This window comes from Haliaeetus leucocephalus, unplaced genomic scaffold (assembly GCF_000737465.1).
Source record: "Haliaeetus leucocephalus isolate CR32 unplaced genomic scaffold, Haliaeetus_leucocephalus-4.0 Scaffold196, whole genome shotgun sequence".
Taxonomy (NCBI): Eukaryota; Metazoa; Chordata; class Aves; order Accipitriformes; family Accipitridae; genus Haliaeetus; species Haliaeetus leucocephalus.
This window is the reverse complement of record NW_010972632.1, coordinates 34,424-58,052: the sequence shown is the minus strand read 5'-3', so window position 1 is coordinate 58,052 and position 23,629 is coordinate 34,424. Positions and strand designations below refer to the sequence as shown.

Sequence of the window (23,629 nt, the reverse complement as noted above, 5' to 3'; positions counted from 1 at the left end):
TGGAAGTGAACATGAAGAAATAAAAAGGACTGCTCTTTCTCTCTCTCCCTCTCTGTCTCTTCTCCACTGATCTCTGGAGGAGAGCCAGGCAGGGCTGGGAGTGGGCATGAAAGTAACAGTGGATAGATAGGGTGTCCTTGGGAGTACCTGAGGCGTGTTCACGAGTGGGCAGGAGTGGGGATGTGTAGGGCTGATGCTCCTGCTCCCACCTCTTCTCCCATCAGGTGTAGGGCTCAGGCATCCCCGCGAGCTGGTCAGAGCCCGTCCTGGCTGGGGCAGAGCCGGGCGCAGACCCGGACGATGATCTTCCTGCTGCTCTAGCCCTACCGCATTCCTGCTGAAAATAGGCCAGGACAGGCTCTTCCCAGCACGTTCCTCTGTCAGAAGAGATGAGCTCCATCCCACAGAGAAACAGAGTGAGCGGGGACAGGATGGCCAGAGCGGTGTCTGAAAGCTGTGTTGGAGGAATGAGAGGTGCTACAGGGGTGCCCGAGCGGGGAAAAGAGGACCCCTCTCCTCTCCTCTTTTGCCGGTGTGGGTTGACTCAGTCTCTTCTGCAGGATCGACCCACTTGTCACCCCGTGGCCCATTCCCCACACCCCTGCTGACGGGCGCTTTGTCTCTTTGCTCGCCAAGGAGCTGCTACATGGGGCCTTTCCCACCAGTGTAGTCATGGTACGGGCTTGTCCGGGCCTTGGGCCGAGGGATGGAGAATTCATTTTGGGGTTCAATGGTCTGCAAAGGAAGCACGGAAGTCTTTAGCTTTCAAAACTAGAGAGAAGTAATAAAATAGGGCTTAAAAAAAACCAAAAGAGGGGAGGGAGAAACAGAGCTGAAGGTTTCCTGAGAGTGTGATCGATGGGGCCGTGGAAGAGGATCCTGGCAGAACAAACCATTGATGGAGACATGTCACCGGAGGACATGTGGGGACGTGATGTGAGCTACTAGACCTGTCTAGGCTGTGGTCTGAAGGAGGACTGGTGAATGGACATGGGGACATGCAGGTTGCCCACTCTGGATCTGCACTGCAACTTCCAGTGACTGCTAGTGGGAATACATCCAGGGCACGGGCTGCGGAAAGGAGCACAATCTCCTGAGGGAAGGGCACAGACTACTGCAGGAACGGACGACTTATGTGATGGCAAATCCAGAAGCACTGAAAACCACAACCTCAGGCTTTGCCTTGGGCCCCTCTTGCCTCCCCATGTCCCTGGGCATGTCACAGCTCGCTCCCCCCAACCACAGGCACCTCCATGAACACAAGCCATGGTATCGCCCGGCTCCATGCAAAGCACCTGCCTGCCTCCACAGAGCTTGCTCTAGGTCCATTTGTCTTTGCCCCTTCTCCTTCCCTTCGCTTCAGTGCCTGAACAATAGCCTACATGTGGTGAAATGGGTGAAGGGGGGAATGAACTTACCTTCATCTGAAAGTGAGAGGAGTATGGGGAGTAGCTGAGGTCTCCTGCATCTCCTGAGTCACAAGACAAGAGGTGGGGAAAGACAGTGAGTTAGCATTAGGTGGTAGCTTGGAAATGCCACATGAAGGTAGAATCAAAGGGCCTGTGGCTACGTTAGCAGCTGCTTTTAGACTGATCGAACTATGCGATATGCAGGCAGGAATGGGTTAAAATCCACGGGTGGGTGACATTAAATATTTCCTTATGAAAGCAGGAATGAATGGTATTGTAAATAACAGGACACAGGTGGCCTTGGAGTTTAGACACCTCCCGTTGCCTCACAATTACTGTCATCATCCAGCCAAATCCCTCCCACTGGCATGCCCACGGCCCCCTCTGCAGTATTCCCTGGGAAAGCACAGCCTTTCTTGGCTATTATTTACAAACCTGGAGGTCTGACTCCAGGGGACAAATGTGATCTCCATAGCAGATCCATGGGGAGTGCAGTCACATCTCCTACCCATAGATTTGGGAAACCTCAACTGATAAAACATTTTGCTTTGTCCAGGTAGGCATGAGACCCATACAGAAAAGTAAGACCTCCTTGCCTCCTATTTGGATAATGGGTTTCATTTTTAAATGGATAATGGGAACCAGATCAGAACTGGAATAAATAATCTCCAAGGTATAACCTGGAGAGGTCTGAAGAGCTGGAGCATTTCTAAGAGACAAAAAAAACCCCGAATTTTTACACGGACTTCCCAGACATAACAGAATCATAAGGAGTTATGTCTCAGCCCCGACACACAGTAAGTCTCCTACTCAGTCACTCCTCCTACACATCTTTGGCTTTTGCATTGGTCCTTACTCTTTTCCCTCTTGTCTGGAGATTCATTTTCACTTGCATTTCTGAAGTTTCATCAGTCTGAAACTTTTTCCTACCTCTAAATTATCCATCCTCTTCAAATCTTTTCTTGTAGCCCTCCTACCCCTTTCAGCTCATGAGTGGTGCATGTGTGCTTAGGGTTGGGGGACACTGGAGTCGTTCACTTCATCGTACCTTGCACAATTTCGTCTTGGGTGTAGGCACGGTTGTCCACTCCAGTTGTCTGCTTTATGAACTTGGGTTGGCAGAAGTCATTTTCTGGCGGGTAGTCCCCCAGCTTCAGAGGGGCAGTGAGGAAACAAATTTCAGGGACGATATACATTATCAGGAAGATCCATCCATTGGACACCAGAGCAATGGCCACGACAGGATCATCCCAGCTACGTTTGCTTAAAGCCGTGTTGCCTTTTGTGAGCATAGTGATCCACACTACCCAAATGGCAATGGAGAACAGGATAGTGACAAAGATGTGTGCCCCATGTCTCTTCCAGCTTTTGTATGACCCACAGAACGTGAACATGGAAACCAAGAAGGTCAGAGCCATCAAGAAGAGCACGTAGATCAAAAGCATGACAAAGTCCTTGTTGGTCTCCTCCGCGGACATATGCAGAAATTTGTCTTTCTGGTTTACTAACATGGTGACCAAGTACTCAATGCTGATCACGACTTGTACCAGGGCAAAGGAAACAATGAGGAGCAGCAACACCAGCCAGGAGAAGGGCTTTCTTCCTCTCACTAGTTTGTTGAGGTTGCAGGCATGGGTGAGGAGGCATGAGAAGCAGAGAGCAAAGATGACTCCAAATAGGAAGAAGCGAGTGGGGCGAGTCCTGTCATTGAGTCGAATGATGAAGGCAAAAGTGAGACCAAAAATGCCGAGCGTGCCTAAGAGAAAGAAGAAATAGACGGAGATCATGTGCCGCTTGCTGTTGTCTTGGACTTTACAGATGAGAAAGAAGAGCGAGCAGATGAGGAAAATGGTGATGAGGACGCCAGCTGCAGCCAGTGACTCCAGGACAATCCCCCAGGCGTTCTCCATGTCACAGAGTAGGTAATAGTCAGCATCGATGCTGCCGCAGCCTCGGGGAGCCGACGTTGGCATCTTCTCGCCTTCCTGAACAACCTCCCGGTGAAATGTTTCCCCAGAGCTGTAGAAGAAGAAAAGACACAGGCTGTCGTATCAACCACCCGGGTGCTGCCAGCAGTGGGGAAGGAGAGCAGGACCGACCTCGACCCCCACCTCACTGGGCAAGGACACCGCAGTGCTCAGGACGTGGGGCTGTGGGAGCAGAGCCATCCCCTTGTTTGGCATCGGCTCTCCACCAAGGGCAAGCCAAGCCCCTTCGCAGGAGGCAGTTCACCTCGCACGTCCTCTGCGCTGTGCCTGCGGTTGTGCAATGTTGTAGGAGCGTGGGGAGAAAGCGAGGCGCCTTAGCAGGCATTAGCTCGGTGCCCTGCAGCACAGACTGAGCTTTTGTGGCTGAGCTGTCACTTTTGTGATACAAGAGCAGCAGTTAGTCATAATACAGTTTACGCTCTTTTGACAAGTTCAGACAGCATCAGTACCTTGTACTGGTGAGGTTCAGAGATGAGCAATGCAAACCAGGAAACTCATTACTGTTTCTTTTCCCTTTTTTGCTTTCTCTGAAAAACTCTTGGCTTTGGTTTATGGGTATGAAAGAAGGGGAACTTTAACTACCTTTTACCCTGCAGATTACCAACCTGAATGCCTCCAGAATAGCTCTTCTCACTCCAAATTAAATAGCAAATACAGGCCACCAACCATGAGCCCTAAACTCATATTCCTCCTTCTTCATGACAGTGCAGCAGTAAGAACTGTCTCAAAGACCTCGGTCCCCTCCCCGAGATACTGCCTTGTGCTGGCTGGAGGCCTGACATGTCAGAGCTAATGCTGTTCACTGCATGAGAAGTAACCGCCAAGTTACTGCTTGAGGAGTCCACGAGTCGAGGATGGACAAGGTCTCTAAAGCACCCAGCGCATTCCTGCTGTCTCGTCATGAGGAGCTCAGCGCTGTCTGAGTAAGCCTGGTTTAAGCCCGTCTCGCCAGGGGATAAGAGGGCTGTTTAGGTGAGCTCTGCCCATCGCCGAGGGGAATTAAGTTGCCTACTTCCTTGGCAGCCTGAGACGTGCAGAAACCACTGCACAAGGACGCTGAGCACTTCATGGCCCATTACGCAGGCACTGACTGAGTTTAGATCCCAGGGGTCAGGTACTGCTCTCTAGGTACCAAATTGCTCAGTTAGTCTCAGGTCTCTAAAATCTATAAAAATGGGAGTTTAGATACAATATCAGCATGAAACATGGAGGAATCTGGCCTTAATGGTGACCCACGCTGGAAAACCAAGGGCTTTCTTTTCTGATATATAAAGAAAAAAGTCAACCTTGCAAAATTTAGTCTTTAGTGCTTGCCAGGCCATTTTTCTTGATTTCCCCCCTCCAGGACAACATACTGCAGTTATGAGGCTGGTTCTAAAACCCTTCCAGCAGATTTTGGGGAGTGTAGGTTGAATCTTCAGTAAATGGCAGTTGATCTAATCAAGGAATGAATGAAGGGGGAAAATATCACCGACTCACTCTCAGCCCCACATATGCCTCAATGCGACCTGCTTATAAATGGTGGAATATTTTTCCAGCTTTTAACCTCACTGCGTAAAAGGAGATGTGCAGCTCTTCAAAAAGCTGGCTACAATCAAATGCAAATCATTCAAATATGCAGGAACTCTGGACTCCCGTGGAGAGAATGGAATTAGTGAATAACACATGCAGGAGTTTTCACAAATCATTGTTCACAAAATTTTGGGGATTTATGATCTCTTGTAAAAATAGCTGAGTTATCTGGACATTTGTGAGTAATAAATAATGAACCTTTCTGAAAATCTGGAGAGCAAATGCTACAGTTTTATCCACAGACATTCACTGTTGATAAGATTAGCTTATCTATTCACAGCTCTGGCAGATACAGACTGGTGCCTGCTGTCGGGGCAGGTGGAGAGCTCAGAGACCCAGCGTGAGCCCCCAGGGCAGCACTGAGCACACCCAGAGGTTTGGGTCCTGACCGGCGCTTACTGCAAGTGGTACTTGCCCCAGTTGCCTGCCACAGCCCTTGGAACAAATAGGATGGGAAGAACCTCGCTGCCTTGGAGAACTTGGCCACTTGCACTGACTTTTACTCCCTTTTCTTTTTTTCCAGGGTGGATGTCCTCTGAGGCACGAAGAATCTCTGCACTGTCTCCTGGGTGAGTGTCGCCCCCCAGAAGCTGAGTTTGCTCACCCAGCACCTACAGAAGTGTCTGGGATTTCCAAGGGGCTCTGCAGTCTGGGCAAGGGAGCCTGTGCTGTGGTAACTTCACGGCTTACCCCAAATCAGGGTTCTCACTTTAGTGCTGAGTCTTCCCCCTCCTCTCTCATTGATACCTGTGCATAAAATACACCCATCCAGCCACAAATTTCAAATCATTTCCCAGGAAAGTCTGCCGTAACTCCCCCTGCTCCAGCTGGCAATCCCATGTTAGAGTCAAGGGTGGGAAGCATTCTCCGTTCGCTGTGGCACCCCAAGCCCCTGCTCTCCCACCCCCCAGACCCACGGTCTGGCACGCCATCCCACCCCAGCTGCAGAAGCCAGGTCCACCCTGGATCCTGTAGGACATAGCCTTGAATTACCTTTCTGGGTCCTGCCTGGAGAAGGTGACAGGGAGGCTCCGGCTAGAAAAGGCAAATTCCCAGTGCACCAGTAACACAGTCACCTCCGCTTCTGTAACCCTGGCCAAGCAGCAGCCCCGCGCTCACCCTCCTCAGGGAGCTTTAACACCTGGAGGGCTGAGGAGGTGTGCCTGAGCACGCCTATTCCAGTTCCACCGCCTCTCCTCTCCGACAGCACACAACTATGAAAATACGGTCCCGTGCCAGGAAATGAAGTAAAGCCTCCTGACGTCAGCGGGGCACTCACCCCCGCGTCGGGGTGGAGATGGAGCCGCTGCCTGTCCCAGCCCTGGGATGGCATTGAACTCAGCCAAGCGCCTGGTACGGTGCTCCCCTGCCTGACTCCGGTGGGGACTGTAGCTAGGAATAGGGACTGCGTTCCTTCCCTGCTCCAAGCCTTTTGTCTCTTTGCGTGCTTTCCTGGCAGATAACCACTTGCAAGGTGGAAGGTGAGGAGGCTGTGGGATGCAAACGGGCCCACAGCACCTGGGGGGAGAGCGGCTGCAAGCTCGGCTCCAGAGGCGGTTTCCTCGGGGCTCTCGCTGGGCGCTGCGGGGACACGTCTGCTCCGCTCGTCCCTTCCACCTCTGCCAGCAAGAGCCACCGGCTCCTTTTCCTGAAAAGGGAGGTTTGCCTTTCCTGGTGTCTCGCTCAGCCCAGCCCTGCTCTCCGAAGGCGCAGTTCTGTCTGCTCACGAGTGCTAAGTCACTTTGTCCAAATTGCTGGCCCGAACGGTTAATGAATGAAGGCAATGACGAATTCCCCCTTGCTCTACATTGTGCCTCTGGCCTGACACACCTGTCGGCACAATCCCATGAAAAGCCCCAGCTATCTCCAACGTGTCCATGACTTCGTCTGTTATTTTAAATATTACTCACTGGGAGAATTTTATTATTCTGATTAAGGAATTGACATCAGGGCCTATCCCCACCAAGCACTCAGTCCCTACATATAGCCCCTAAGCCTGGAAATCCCTCCTGCTCTCTGGAGGTTGTGCTCCTTCCCAAAACCGGGGGAGCAGCATTACATATCCGTGCTGAGTTCTGACTGCCCGTGGTTGTCTCATCTGCATATTAATTTTGTTTGTTTGTTTGTTTGTTTTAGGGCCCCTGGCTTATTTCTGGGTGCCGATCCCTTTCAAATGTCACTTGCAGAGACTGCCACGGAATACATACAAGAGAGTCCTCTCTTGCACCCCCCCAAGAAGCACCCGAGGGCCTGCAGGGATGAGTGGCTCATCCAGTGAAAGGCAACGCTCGGTGCAGTCACTGCGGGGCAGCCCATGCTGAGCCCTGGGACAGCTCCTCGTGTCCTTCCTACTTTTCATTTCAGTGTGAAATCCTGAGGCTTCGTAGGAAAGGACATACCAGGTTTCTTTACATGAAATTAATCTCAACTTTAAAGTAGGTCCCAGACTTAGTGAGCCAGCCAAGGAGGAGGCAGTTGTGAAAAATGAGAGGAGGAAAGGAGGAGTGATGGAGAGGAGTTTAGCACCCGCTCAGTGGGACCCAGCCTGTCTAGGAAGACATCCCGAGAAGCTTTCAAAGGTCACGGGTCACCGCCAGCCTATTTGCATCTTGTCAGAGCACATTATGGGCTGCCAGCTACATCCCTACATTTACACAGACACACAAAACCCCACGGAAGGCAGCATGTCAAATTATATCAGGGCAGGGGGAGGGAGAAGAAAAGATAAGAAGAGTAACACTACCATTTTCCAGAATGCCTAAGAAATCCTTGAGAGTCAGTCATCAAACACACCCTGCACTTTCAAAAGGCTAATAAATAGGGCTAATTTTAAAAAAACCATCCCAAGCAACTTAGGAGCCCCAGTGCTGCTGATTCCTGGTAGGTAGCCTCAGCAATGGTGCCCATGGCCCTCATGCTGTGCCACGGAGGGTGGTGAAGCATTGCTGGTCTACGTGGGTACAAATGGCACAACAATCACACCAGAAAGGTGAGATGATTGTCACCTCACTTTAGGGACGGGATGCAACTTGCAGATAGAGGCACCTAAATTTAGATGTCTGACGGTTGTTACCTAAATGTGAGCTGGGTGCCTCAGCTCCCAAACAGCCAAAAGCTCAGAAGGACTGGCCCCACTGATTAGATGAAGGTGCCTATTTCTGTGCGCGCTGAAATGCTCCCAGGTGTCCTTGGCTGGATTGCCTGGGGCCTCATCATTTGAGATGCCACAGGGTATCCTGCTCAGTTTCCAGGAACCACTCCAGGAGCACATGGGTCTCCCATACCTCCTGTATCAGATCTGGCAGTCCTGTGCAGATATTTTGGATACCCTTAGGCATCTCAAATCACCTTTTTAATGGATTGAGTGCTGAATTTCCACTAGCTACTTCAGAGCTGAGATGCCCAGCTTATATATAGGTACCTAGATGTAGATGTCCACCATATGGATTTCATTCTGTGCATCAGCATCAGCATAGACGAATAGTTCATTGAAGGTACTGTAGCTCAGTCACCAGTAACTCAGTCACCAGCACAGGGATGGCATATAGGGTAGAAGAGCTGGGGGAAACTACCCTTCTGGAGCATCAGCTCACACTGAATAACCCAGGGGATCGCAGATGGTCCTAGGCACCAGTGTGTGGGCAATTAGGTTGACTCCTGGGTGTCTACATAGCAGACTTCTTCATTGGAGGCAGTCATCCAGATTCCCCCTATAGTTGGAGAGAAAGAGGCACTTCCAGGGGAGTTTCAGCTGACCTGCTTCATGACAAACCAAATCACACCTGAGAAGTATCTATTTCTCTCCAACAGAGGTGAAGGGAGACCAGATAATGAATTTAGATACAGATCTTTACACTTGTCAGCTGAATTGCATAGCAAGTCTCCAAAATCATTTCAACACAATCCAGTAGCAAAACGCTGTTAACGTTGGAAGTTCCTTTGGGTGGGAGGCTGTCGGTAGCAAAACAGCTTGCTTTGGCCATACTGCAGCCCTGGACAAGCAAGCTGGCTGCTGATGAATGGGAAGGAGCAGTAGCTAAGGCTGACAAGGAGTGGCAGGGATGGCAGCAGGGACCGACCCCTTCAGGCAACAGGCGCCCACACCTCCCCTTCCAGTCCTCGGGCAGCAGGAGGAGGAGGAGGAGGAGGAGGAAGGCTGGGTTCTCCCTCTGTGTCAGCTCCACTCCTTTCCCCTTCTCGCTGCTGGCATTGCCTGGCCCCGCTCCCTCCCGTGGGGTGCCAATGCCCAGTGCTGCCCACTGTGCCCTGGGCCAGCTTCAGTGCCGCAGGGCTGAGCAGCCAGAGAAGGGTGAGTGCTGCAGCCCCGCTCAGCTCAGCCAGGTCTGGGGGAGAGAGCACGTCTGGGAGGTTCAGGGACTGAGTTAGTATCTCTCATTAAGCCAAGTAATAAAGCAAGTAGATGCCTGGGGAGAGACGGTGCTTGGCGCTGTGGAATGTGTCTAAATAACATGTTTATTTTTAGTCACTGGTATTGGCTGCGTTGTGAATTATGTTTGTGTCATTCCTCCTGCTTAGCTACCTGTGCAGTACATTGACAACACAAGAACGGCCTCACTCCCTGAAAAAATCCCCCCTGCCAGCACTTATCACAGTCATACTGAGCTAACATTAGAACAGCCTCCACCCTGTCCTGCCCCATCCATTTCCTTCGTCCTTCAAGCAGTTTAGATATAAACATTATGACACCCTTGGAAACAGCCTGGTGCAGAGGTGATGGGTCTTCAGTCCAGGCAGCCAGCTTGGAGCACCTCTGCCTTAGACAGGAGCGAAGACAAGGGCAGGGGGTGTCCTTTCTGGAAAGGGACACGTGGTGCCCCTGCATAACACTGGGCTTTCTCCTGGAGGTCCTGTCCTTGAATCACTTGTGCTCTGGCTCTGAAAGCATGTACCCAAGGATTACCAAAACGCCTGTCTAACAGCTGAATCCTTTTCCTTTGGAAATTAAAAGTGTGGCACCAAAAAGCAAATGTTATCTAAAAAAATTGCAAAAGAAACTTACACTAGCGCCCTTCAGAACTGTTACTTGTCTCTGCAGCCATCAGCTTTTCCAAACTGCATGCTGTGCTCCCTGCCATTTTCAGTCTCAGGGACAAAATAAACATTTCTAGTATGTAACAGCAATGTGCTTTGCTTTGCTTTGAGTGTTGATTGCTGCCTCCTCTCAAAGAAGCTCCTTTCTTTAAATGAGTAGGTTTTGGCCAATCCCTTTCTCTTCCTGGCTCCTAAATGCCCAGATTCTTGGTACAGGACATTCATAATTTACTGGGAGGGGGAGAGATTTGGGCAAGTAAAGGGCAAGGAGACTTGTTAAAATACTGAAATCAGTGCTAGTGGGTATGTCCTATAAACAGAAACTTTCAAACCTGTGAATTACCTGCCAGAGCACCCAAATTGGTGAGAAGACCCTGCTTCTGGAAACGTAATGGAAACGGACTGCCTGGTCCTCCATGAGGAACATAATGCTCTGCTGTGCTGCAAACAGGAGCACTTCTGTATGCAATCCCAGGTATGGCCAGCCTAGTACCTGGAAACCCAGGGGTACAGGGTGGCTCCTGGAGCACCCGCCGAAACTGGGCTGAGTTCATGCCTTAGACTTGCTCCTATGCCACAGGGGCAGGTGTCACACTGTTTTTCATGCTCCACAAGCATGGAAGCCGGAGCAAGAACAGGCAGAAATAAGTGGAAAGCAGCTAAGAGCACCTGTGGCTGTGATCATTTTGAGCCTTTTCATACAGCTAAACTGGTGCTCTTGAAGGCTGTGAGCAAGTTAAAAAAGAAATTAGATTTATCACCTCCTTTAGGACTTTCAACAGTATGCTGATAAACATTTCACTCACAACAACTGAGCCATTCCTCTAGACATAGTTTCCTGGGGGTATCCCGTACCCATCCACTTACCAGAGCACCTAAGAAGGCTCCTTTATGGCATTAACCTCATCTGATTTTGTGCTGGTGTGTTCCCAAAGCAGCAAGTCACGCTGCTATGGATGAGTGGGTATTGTATATAGACAGACATTTGGGGAGAAGTGCATAACTCTCAGGAAACAAGGGATCTGAAAACATACCAACCGGTGGCTTGCCTGATACCCCCAGAAAGGAAAACATGCCAAGGGAGATCCAGGAGAATCTGCCTTTTCTCTCTCCCAGAAAGGCTGATCCCAAGGCTGGGGAAATGATTTAGGAGAGAGGGGATGTCTGGCTGCATTTTTAGCTCGTGAAGCCAGACTCTAAGCAAAGCACTCCAGGACGAGCCAGCCTTTGCTTTCCCTGCGTGCCAGTCAGTCCTCATTTTGGTACCCTTGCTAGCTCCTAATAGTGCTCCCTTCGGTATTCCTTGCCCACTGTGCCTGGAGTAATTTTCCCTTTTCCCTCCTTTTCCACTCCACACTGCGGGGTTGAAATGACTGGCTGAGATTCTCACTGCGAGAGGATTAGGCCCTCTCTTGCACGGGTGGCTGTTGGCAATAGATGTTCTGAGACAGCCATCCTGCCCTGGAGTCTGAGGCTGATTTCTCCTGTCAGCAATGCCTTGGGTAAGAGGCTCTGCAGAGAACTGCTGCTGTGCAAGCAGCATTCCTGGGAATCAGGTTGCACACAAAAACTCCCTGCTCAACAATACAGAAAATTCTGCTTTACTGCTCCTCAAACACCACCGCAACGACACAAAACAAAGCTGAGATCCACCATAAATCACTCCTCCCTTTTAGACTTCATTGGGAAAAAAAAAAGGTGTTGATAGATTTTATATTTTATCAACAAGCTTCATGCTGGTACAGATCTGTGTACCCACACAGCCAGCATAAAAGCTGACATAAGCTCAATATTGTCTGTCCTGGTTACATTATCAAAAATACAATTGTATTTACATGTTTAATCTTAATCAGACACATTCTATTGAGCGATATGGTTGTGCACAAATCTGTTATTGACTGCAGAACCATGGCCTGGGATCAGCCAGCAGTTTTGGTTGAACTGTGTTATCCAACCAAGGCTAATCATTAATCGATGCTCTGATTTTTCTTGAAGGAAATAGGCAGCGGGGGAGAAAAATATAAGGAACAATTGTAAGGTAAGCCTATTGCTCCTGAATATTTTCTTGCAGTTTAGAGCAGGTCCCCAGGTCAGGCAGTTCTTGATCGCTGTGTGCCAAAACACCCAGCATCACCTCTTGGAGCTGGAGAGCTGCTGAGGAGCCACGTAGGTCCCTGGGAACCCCAGTCAGGCTTCAGGGAAGTGTAACCAAGGAACGTGATAATACACAAGGCTTTGGTGCTAGCCCTGATGAAGAATGTCTTACTGCAGCCCTGGGAGCACGAGCTTTTTGTCTGCACAGTTTCGTCTTCTGGGGTGTCAGGTGCTTGGCAGCAAAGCTCAGGCAGATGGAGGTGGGGGGAGATGGTCTGTGTTTCTCTTGTCTTGAGCTGGAGCCTGATGGAAGTGCTATGCCAGTGCTGACCTGGCAGGAATGTGAGTAATAGTTGCCAGATTATACATATAAATGGTTTATAAAGCAAACACCTCAGTTCTGCTTTCTAGTTCACCCTAGGTAAAGCTTGTTGCTTGGCCATAATTACATATGACCATAAAACTCCACAGATGCCTTTCAGGGCAGCTCAAGCACTCTTAAGTCAGCAACCATGAGGGAAGCCCTAGCTCAGCCCACACTGCAGTCCTTCCCCAGCCCAGTGCACATGTGCCAAAAAGGCCGATGCAGCCTTGCAAACACTCAGAGATGGGATGGGAGAAAACCACAATGTGTGTTTCATCAGGGTAGGGCTAGGGCCATGCTTTCAGCATGCAAGAAATACCTTTTCGCTCAAACCCTAAGGACTCCCCTCCCTTTGGCAACCCAGGAGCCAGGGGAATTGCTCTGCAGACAGCAGCAGCCTGGAAGCACTTGGTTTCTGGCACAGGTAGATGGCATGTCCCGGGAGCCTGGAGGTCTGGTGCTCCTCAGGCATGCACAGACAGCACTGTGTCCCACCATCGCAGGGGGAGTGCAGGTGGTAGCCTAGGACCCTCATGGTGGGTGGAGGTTATAGGGCTTGCTAGGCAACAGAGCTCGGTATGCTCCATTTAAAAGGCCAGCACATTGCTGGGCACTTTCACTTGGTACAAGATGATGAATGCAGGCCTCCTTCCACCACTTGTGCCATCATGTTGTACATTAAGATGAGTGGGTTGCTCTTCTAACCTTGAGGACAACACAGGCACATAAGTATCCCCAGATACTGCCTCAGCAGAAGCCCAGGACCACAGTTCAGCTCTTCACTCCTCCCACCAAAACCCTTTCTGGAATGATTCTCCTGGTGCAATATTTGTCAGGAGCGATCAGTTCTTGCATCAACATGAAGGTCTTTCGAGTTTCCTCCTGTCCTACCTGTTAATCACAACCGATGCTTTACGAGATCTCCAACTTCCTAGTATCACCAGTAACATTAAGCTCCCTAACGGACATAGCAATGTTCATTTGGTGCATGCCTGCTCCATCTGGCAAAACAGCATAAAAATCTATGACATAATGATACACATTCAAGTAGCTGTACTTAGGGAAAATGAGGGGGAAAGTGCTCTATTCTCTCTGCTTCACTAAGGCATAAGTTTAAATGGGTGTGTTTAAGAGGCCTGATAGCATTCCTGCTCCAGCTGCTTGCTTCTGTAAAATGATGCCTTTCCTTGCAGTTTCTGCCTAATCTCGGTGGGCACATAAGCACACACAAAAATGCATACCTGGGCGCAAGCACGCACACATAGCAGCCCAGCCGCACCCAGCCTTGCATTGCCTGCCGCGCTTTTTCCTCCGTTGTTGCAATATCTATTAAAACTAGATAAAAATGCAGGACTTGCAAGGTGCGAGGATGCTGTTGGTGGAAATGATAGCAGACAGGTTGAGACAGAGAAAGAGACTGCAATCATAACCCAGGAGTGCCACTGAAAATGGTTTTCCATAGAAAATTCACTGCAGGATGTTTAGCATGTGCTACACTGCAATAGGACCCCTCTGCTTGCTTTGTGAAGCCACATCTGAAAGATCTGCACTCTTTAAATGCTGTCTAGTTCAGTGGCTGCACTTTGTAAAGATGGAGCACTTGAGGCCATAGATTTGAATGCTAGCCAGAGAAATTAAGTACTTGAGAACTGAAGCTGAGGCCCTAATGTAATCCATTTCATTATCCTCCCTTTAATTCTATCACAATAAAGAGTGGAAATCTCAAAGGGAGAGTTGACTGGAAAATGCAGTCTGTGCATAAAATCCTACTCTTACTGTTTTAAGTCTTCTGATGAATGCAAAGAAAAAAATAACTCTTCAAATATGCAGTCTTAAACACTCAGTCGCACATATACAGATGAATACACACACACTCTTTCTCACTCCTTTAACCAAAACCCCATCATTCCACATAAAGTTCAAATGGAAATTTCCACTGATGATTCAGATCAGCTGGCAGGACTCAAAGTGTCTCTTGATTTGCTGCTGGGATAGTTGCTCTGTCTCACCTCACACCTTCATTTAACTCCTCTCCCGATTTCAGATAAGCCTGTGGGGACATCTGCCATCTGACTTCATGGTCACTAAAGGTATTGTAAACTTACCATGTTTGCACGGATCTAAACAAGCAGCAGTGCTTGGTTAGAAAAGAGCATTACACTGTTGAATGTGAAGTAGAAACTTATGTACTCCAGGAACTTCCAGCCTAGATGCTGTGCCCACGGCTGGGAAGAGGTGAGGTCTGAACTAGACAGAGAATACAGCTAATTGCCAAGTCTCTGGCCTTGATTATTTTTCCTCCAACCTTCTTGACAACCCAGGAGGTGCCCTAAGCTAGAGAGAAAAACATCAGTGTGCAACCATTATTAGTAGCCAAATGGAAAGGACTTTGCTGGAAGGAAGGAGGTTTACAAAGCTTCTGGCTAGCAGTATGGAGAGAGAGCATGTGCTTCAATTTGGACCAGTAACCTCAACTTAAGGAGCCCCTTTCTGGCCTGGCCCTGCTGTGCTCCTTTCCTCCTGGCCCTGGGGTAGGAAGGACAAGCAAGCTCTCCCGTGGGAGCCCTGCTGTTCTCCAAACCCAGCAGCCCTGGCTGTTTTCTTGGTAAACAAAAGTGACTCCCCCTAAGTGACAGTCATACCCCAGGGAAGGGTTTAGTGAAGGTCTAATTGCCAATTAACCTCTTCAGAAATGCAAACACAGCTTCAGCTAATGGTATGAGCAATCCAGGAAAGCATCAGAGATGAGGCATGGCTCTTGGTGTGTGCATGATATGGCAAAGGGAAGCTTCAGCCTCCCCACAGCAGGTTCTTCTCCTCTTCCATGGCTGTTGTATTGCCCAATAATCCCTTCCTTGTTCATTATTAACAAACTCTCATAACAGACATTTGTTTGCAGTAATGAAATACCAACTGGCACACAAGCAGCTCTGCTGAAAAGGCTGTAAAGTGCTTTTTCCAGGAATCCCTGGCTGCGGATGGGACCTCACCTGAGGGTAAAACCTAGCAGCTGTTGGGCACCAGACAGTGCCGCTACATTTCAGCAAGCACACAATACTCCATCTGCAGGGAGGTTAATTTAATCACACAGAAAATTCATTGCATTTGTGCTTACATTTTAAAAGGCAAAAGGAATCAATACAAATTTTGGCTCTGACCTTCTGCTTGGCACACAACATGTCCCATCACGTGTGGGATAAGCCAAGGTATATTCTTGGGGGGGGGGGGAAAAGCCTATGCTGTATGTGAATGAAGGGATCCCACACATGCTATGGATTTGAGCAATATTATTGCTGACTCCAAGGGCTTTATCAAGTTACAGGGCTATGATGTACATAGCGGTGAAGTTACCATGAGATCTTACGTTACATGGGGTTAACTTTTCCTCAGCCAGAACTGAACTCACACAGTGGATCTGACGCTGTGTTGAACTGGAACCGAACTAAACCAACTTCGGTTCTTACCTGACAACCCAAATAAGAACTAAATCCAACCTATAATGATTCACCCATCTGACCAGTAGTGTTGTTTTACTAGAGGTAAAGGCAAAGGAAAGTGGCAATCCATGTGCATGATTCTGCCAAACAAAACACACATTCTGGATATGACATGATGGACATGACAGTCTGGTTTCTTTAGCAAACACAGCATCTGTTGCAGTCCTGTTCTAATTAAAAAAGTCTGCTATTACATAACAGTTGATAATCCCCAATCTCCGGAGCGGTTAATCTAGATGTACACATGGTTAAAACCTCCGCTGGCCAATTGAAATCTGACTTCCCTAACTACACATTTATAATCATCGAGCAGAGAAATGACACTGTTGAGCCTGTTACCGGTTAGGATGTATCCTAACCTTCCAGGACAGCAAAAAAGTTTGACAGGTTTGCCCTAAGCCTAACCATCCTTCTCTTTACTCATCAAATGTATTTAAGACTAATACAATTAATGACTTGAAAGAAGTTGTTGAATATAAATGAACCATCTCTTCCTAACAAGCAGTCCTACATTATTAAGCAACACTTGCCCAGAGAGCCCAGCAGGATCTCCATTTCTTTCTTTCATTTACCTCATTCCTTTTTTATCTGTGAACACAGATCCCAGTCAGTCCCTGAATGGCTGAAGTGGGATATGCCTGCAAGTGTGCAATGGAGGGACCTCCACCTGCACAGGGGCTGTAATAGCTTCCTCTGGCAAGAGGCTTCAAAGCACAGAGGTGTCTCCTAAAATGCCATCAAGATGGGGAGAGCCACGTGGGAACTGCTGAGGCAGCTCACATCTCCCTGACACCCTGAAAACACAAGGAAAGCAGAGCTGGAAGCAAATGGCTTGGACAAGCACCTGTCCATCAGCTGGGAGAAGAGTCTGCAGGACCAAATTGCACTGCAGCATGAACAGCAAAGCAAAAAAACAGCCCTGGGGCAGCTTAGGGACCTGGTTGCAGGCTGCTTGGTGGGGCAAGGCTGGGGAGAAGTGAGCAGGGCAGAGTGCAGAAGGTGCTTAGAAAGGGGGATGCATGCATGAGACCTTCTTGGTGAAGGCAGGGAGTCAGACATGCAGGAATGGCTAAAGGTGGGGGGAGAAGATGGGAGGTACCCAAAAAAGCACCCAATAATGGAAGCTTAATAATGCAACACATTCTGGGGCATGCTGAGCATGAGGAAATCTTGTTCGGGGAGGATCTCAGCAGAACTTGGCAGGCCTGCGCCAGCTGCAGGAGTGAAGCACAGAGTTGCCAGTTAATTATGTGAAGGGAGGCCTTGGCTGATGCTTCCAAAGGAGTAAGTCAGTCCATGTGGAGAGGCCTGAAGGCAGGGAGGGAAGCTGCACTCAGGCACTCGTGGGTGGAGGGGCTCCCCTACCCCAGGACCTGCAGGGAGATTCCCTCTCCCTCAGCCACAGGAGAGGTAGCTCCCCAGCTGCATGCCCCCGCGGGCACCACCACCCCAAGATCTCCACCACTGAATGCTTCCAAAGGTTAGTGGAGTCCCTTGGTCAGCTTCACCTGATCAAATGATGGGAGTGGACCGGGTAATGATGCCATCCTGCAGACAATGCAGGAGAGCAGAAAGATGCAAGCTCTGCCTATCTGGGCAGGGAGATTTTGCTGACATGCTGAGCAGGCAGGCTAACCTGCTCTGGTGTACCAGTACAGTCTTGTACATCAGGCAGTCAGGGCTTCTGCTGCGGGGCTCAGCCCATTGCCCACTTCAGTCACATAGAAAAGCCTTCCAGCTGAAAGCACACAAGCTCACAAGCTGTTTCCTTCTATCCCAGGTTCATTTTAAGGCTCAGCATGGCTTCTGGTGCAGTTACCTTACTTTAGCAAAGCAGGCAGAAATTTACATATTTGTCCTGCCACTGCGAAGGCCAGGGAGATGAGCATCCAGATCATAGAAGCCACTTCAAGCAAGGTCACCCAGCCATGGTTGGCTTCAGATCTCTACTTGTCAAAGGTCTTTTCCCCACCAAGAGAGATAACAGCTCCATGCAATTCACCATCCAGCTATAAGAGGGACTTCCCCCCCATCAGTCCTCCTCTTTATCCCTGTATCTTCACATGTCAATAATTACTGCACAGTACTCTCTACAGACTTCAGCGTATTTTTGGATGTTAACCCACAAGTTCTTTGAAGCAGAACAGCATCTTCCTCTGTGCATTTTCTGTGCTACCTGTGTAAATTGGTAATACACAGTCCTATAGATCTCAGGTGATCAGAGAAGCAAAGGGCTGACACAGCTAACAAAGCTGAACACTTCCACCAGGAGGCTGCCCTGGCCCAAGTAGGAGAAGCTAAAGAACGCAGCAAAGGAGGAGAGCTCTCAGTTTTTATCCATGTGTCCTGTTTGGCACAGGCAAGCAAACACTGCTGGTTCAGGGACTCTGCCTCCCTTTCCAAGAAAGAACAGAGCAATTAGCAAAAAAAGAAAGTCTTATTTGCTGTGTAAGATACAGAGATAAAGACACCAAAAATTTCATTGATACTATGCCCTCCAGCAAGCTGCCTTCCCATTGCACAACAGGTTTATCAGCAACAGAAGGCTAACAGGGTCCTGCACTAGCCACATCTTCCTCTACATCTGCTGCTTCTACTGAATTCAAGATAGCCACAACTGTCTGTTATAGGATTTTCAAAGGAACACAGCAGTCACATACTCACAAACAGTCCATGCAAATACAAGACCAAGACGACCAGTGACAGCAATTCCAGCAATTCCCCTTCCATCAGCTTATCATAACCCTGATGGAGAGGGAGATTCCTCACTAATCACAAAGTGCTGTTCACTAGCCAGACCAGGTGGCAGTATCTGACCTGTGAAAGCAGCACTGGCATTTTCAAGGAGGGGAGGTAGCCTGGCATTCACAGGATGGATCTTCAAAAAGTCATCCTCTGAACTAGATAGAGGCAGTAGAGTTGGAGTAAAGAAGTCATCTCTGAGTGGGAGCCTTGCAAGAACCAAAGGGTCACAAAACACTAGCATGTTTCGCAAGGAAAGGCTCTTTAACAAACTCAGCTGAGATGAGCAAGCCTGGATGCAGCCAGCCAGCTGAACACAAGCAGAAATGAGGCGATCTCTAAATTTGATCTTAGAGAGAACAGACTAGCAAATCTATTTCTGACATTTCTTCCATAGATCTTTGACAAACCATTCCTCACTACGTTATCCATTTTGGAGAGCACAGCCAATAATTTGTTTGCATTTTTTAAAGTTTGCATTTTTATCTAAATTTTTCTTGAGAATTGGAAAGGCAGCTCCAAGATTCCTAGTTAGCACTAAAACAATTTTCACCAATGGGTAGAGATCCTAAACTAAAGATACACTCAAGTCATGTATGTGTATCCAATGGAAAACAGTCCATAGCTCTGCAGAATCTCCAAGAGGCATCTCAAGGTCTGCAGCTGCAGAAATGGAAAGCTGATTCTGCCTGGGCTCTGTCAAAGGAGTCTGTTAGGCTGTCTGCTTCATATTCTTGATCGTGTTTGGAGACCAGTCCTTAACAACCAAAGAGAGCCTCTGGCATGCACCAGGATAAAGGTTTAGCACACCTGTAAGCATACACATGAGCAGCAGTAATAGGAAATCACTCACTAGTAGCAAATTTATCATTCTGAATACATCTTGAGGGAGAAGTATTACTTCCCTGCTGATGATACATCAAGCACAGAAGCTGGCAAAGACAGATCAGGCTGGGTATCTCCTGTTATAAATTCCCTTCATCTGAGCTACAATAAAGACAGTAGAAGACCAAGTATATCCAATTACATGCTTGACTGGGGTACCTTAATTTCTGTTGCTTTAAATAAAATTGAATGAGCCTCCACACATTCTCTCCCAGGCTTGCTCCATGGATCTTGTGCCCCCTTACATTGCTACTGCAGGTAAGAAGGTACTTTTGTGACTGCAACTCTCATTGTGCAAAAGACTTTTTCCTACATGAAAGCCAAGAAATTCCATGTTCTAGCCCTGCTCATGGGATGGAGCACATGTACAGCAAAAACCACACAAAGGAACGATTTTCGTCTGGAAAGCCAGCATAACCAAAGCAATTCAACATTATCATACAACCCTTCCTCTACCTCATACAGATGACTTGCAGAGCAAATTTTTCTATTTGTCATTCTTTACACAGAGACATGTTTGTGGGTGAAAATCTTGAGGATTAAAGGGGACTTAAATCAATCCAAATGGGAAACACATGCCAAAAAAACTGCCTTCCTTGACAATATCAAATAGGGAGGAAGAAGTGATGGACAGAAGGAATAGTCTCTGTGAGAGGCCTGTCAACAGGGTTCTTTTTCTGCCTTTGCTAGGATTTGAATGGAAGACAAAATATTTCCCTCTTTTTGCATAGAAAGCCCACATCGCATTTCCCTTTCCTCAGAAAACTTTATCAAGCACTAAGCCCAAGGGAAGGCAGAAACTTTTGACAGTCCTACCCCTAGACTTTATTTTAGGGAGAGGCAACAGAGCAGCATGTACATCTCTGCAACAATGAGGATCCTCCAGCAGAGAAGGCAAAGATAAAAATAGTCCTCTTCCCTTTCAGCATGCAAAATTACACCGTGTTAACCTCTAGTAAATACAGCTTTAGGCTTATAGATGCTTCCCTGAAAAAGTGCTGAACAAGCTCCAAGAACATCCACCCCTCCCTGAGGACCTACAATGTCAATAGCTGGAGACTGCACAGTGCCACTGTCTCCTATTGCACAACTAGACATGACCTTGGCACAGTCCAACACACATCCTACCATGAAACATGATGTATACTTGATTATCATGTTCCGGAAGGCATGTACGTGTGCCCGAGGGGGGCTTTGGAAGCAGAGAAAAAGTGCTATTGTCATCTTCATAAGTTTCCATATCTGAGGGGTCCTCAGGAAGAGATACGGCACTGGAGGCATGGCTGTATTGATCCCTGGGCCAGAGAGCAAGCAACCATTGCCATTTCTTAGGTGCCAGAAGACTGAAACATCCTTAACTCTCCCTTTTAAATATTGTTATTCAGAAGGAGCTTTCATAGTCTGACCAGGAAAAAAAAGCCATCTGAAGACTGAGAAAGTGTCTTCTAACTTTTTTTTTTTTTTTTTTTTAAAGCTCAGGAGTTAACCCCAAAGCTTGGGTTTGTCAGAAACTTATGTTCTGATTCTCCATGTTTACATGGTCACAGGTTTTTTTTCCCCCCAAATCTACTAGTAAGTGCACAAGCAAGAGCAGTAAGAATTCACAGTGACTACACAGACTACCTCTGGCACCAAAGCTGGATTTTTACAGCATTTCCTCTGCACCATTTACAAGAATTGCTCACTTGGATGTTTACAGAAGCTCCTCACATGCCATTGCAGGCAAACCACAACTTCACATTTATAAAACATCAAAATGCTTGGTACCTGCCTGTGTCTTTCACAGGCCATGCAATCAATTCCATTCCTTTTTAAGTACTTCCAAGGGCTTTTAAGTATGGTGGATATTTTCCTTCTTCAGTGCTTGGCTAAACTGGAAATGTACTAATTTCAGTCCTGCTTTCTAAACTAAGGTCCTCCAGATTCCCAATCACTTCTTACTCTGACAGTTCCCTCCTAAACTTGAGCCTCTTCTCAGCACAAGTTAATGGTGTTGCTAGAAAGTCATCATACTTAGCTCTCCCTCTTAGTCATCTCTACTTTTTCGGGGCAAGGGGGAAGGCAGGCTGCCAGGTCCTTGAACAGGCTGTGTGTTCCTCATCATTATTTTAAGCAGACAGGCTTAGGCTGCCACCACAGAAAAAAGCCCTGCATTCCCCACCTTGGTTCCCAGCTGTGCTTTTCTGCCTGTGTCTTCCCTTGCAGCCCCTGGGCAGCAGGTGCATGGCACTGGGGAACCGAGACACCAAATCCATTTCAGACAGGTCATTTCAGCACAGCATCGGCTCTGGACTACTGTGTGGTTGCACGGACTGCTACTTTTTGCAGCTATCCTCACTTATGTTGAAGTCAGTTATCCACACTGACATCAATGTTTAATTTTATGCCTCCCCTCCAAAGGACTGTCCTGCTTCTGCTAGCTCTAGAACATTTAAGTGAAAGACACTACATCCCCATTCTTTACTGTCCAAGGTAGTCATCTACGCAGTATTAAAAATCAAAACTATAAAACATTATTTAAAATATATAAACAACCATGTTCTCATTATGGACTTGGAAAGTGCAGAATTGTTTCAAACTGCAAACAACCCCCCCCCAACATCTTTCGAGAACGCAGTTTTTGTTGAAACTTCACTTGAGTTTCAACCACAAAAAAACGACAGGCTGTGTTAGCCCAATCCTACCTTACGTCACACTAAGGTTAATCCTCCACTTCAGCTCCCTGCTGTGCAAAGACTCGAGGTGTGCAGAGAGATGTGCTTCAGAACTGCCCCTCAAGAGTCCTCCTGACTGAACAAACACACTGGCATCAGTTGATGTACAAAAGTATGCAGCCACACACATACCAGTGCTGATATTTTCTGAACTATTTCTGATATTTCTTTTATCCAGAGACAGACAGGTCTCGCTCCATTCTTTTCCCCTCACATTTCATTAGATCAGCTACAGATTTTGCTTTAACCTGGCTGCAAATTCTGTTTTGACCAAATACATCTTTAGACACTCCCTATTCCACTTCAGTTATACAAACACCCTCTGACCTAGCCCTTATGGCGTAATCACAGTAAGAGACTATTTCCTGCCCCTCCAACCTGTTGAGATATTTTTAGTGGAAATTGAATGCACATACCTGTGGCAGGTGAGGCACCGATGAGAATGTGGGTGTGGTGAGACCTTTGCTTTTCTAGTGTCAAGTGTTTCTACAGCTTGTCATTCCAACTCAAGGGAGGTGGCCAGCTGTCTAGGAGTTACTCCTCTCAAGGAGGCTCTGCACCCTTTTACAAGGAGCAGCTCTACATCTCTCCTCTGTTATTCTTGCAGCTGCAGACAAGGGATAGAGAATCTTTGATCCCATCAAGGGGCAAGACAGATCCCCTCTGCTGTTGCAGCCTTCCACACAGGAAAGAATGCAGAGAGATGCTAGAGACCCCACCAATCTGTTAAAGAAAGCCTCATACTACTTCTGAGAGGAATGACCCTGCCCTACCTCCTCCAGCATTAAAATTGCCCTTCACATCACTTTACAAGATTTGTTCAGGACTGACTCTGCATGCCAACCATTACATAGCTGGGGAGTAACACTAAGAGGTTTTCCAGAGACCCAGGAGCCTCAGAGGGCTTTAATATTCATTTGCTGATAGCAGGACCAACCCTGTCCTGCTCATGAAGGATAAGAAATTTTGTTCAAGCATCCAGCAGCACAGAGGACCAGTTGGGAAGAGTTCCCTTGCTTCATGGAGAACAAGCATTTGCATCTCCACCAATATGCTAACTCATTTTATTCCTCTGTCTCTGGTGCATTCTAGGGCTGTTTCCTCTTACCTGTGGGGATCCCTACCAAAGGGCCCTGTAGAATTAACATGTTCTTGTTACTGGGCTTCCAACCCTGCCTCTCTGCACTAGGATGCATGCAGGATGCACACTCTCTAAGAATGCTCTTAGCAGTCAACATACCCAAGATTTGTACCCTTACTTATCTGCCACTGATCTTAGACTGCTTTAGAGTTATCAAACTTGAAGGTGACT

General features: G+C 48.0%; 1 protein-coding gene across 1 annotated transcript; it reads right to left on the bottom strand.

The window, feature by feature from the left end:
- Positions 1 to 131: 131 nt before the first annotated feature.
- On the bottom strand, positions 132 to 22,727 carry GPRC5A (G protein-coupled receptor, class C, group 5, member A). Its single transcript, XM_010565837.1, has 4 exons — positions 22,288 to 22,727; positions 2,458 to 3,428; positions 1,419 to 1,471; positions 132 to 735 (listed from the first exon to the last, which is right to left on the bottom strand). Exons 2-4 carry the CDS (start codon positions 3,380 to 3,382, stop codon positions 643 to 645), a joined length of 1,071 nt encoding a protein of 356 aa, XP_010564139.1. The 5' UTR covers positions 3,383 to 3,428; positions 22,288 to 22,727; the 3' UTR covers positions 132 to 642.
- Between the last annotated feature and the right edge of the window lie 902 nt (positions 22,728 to 23,629).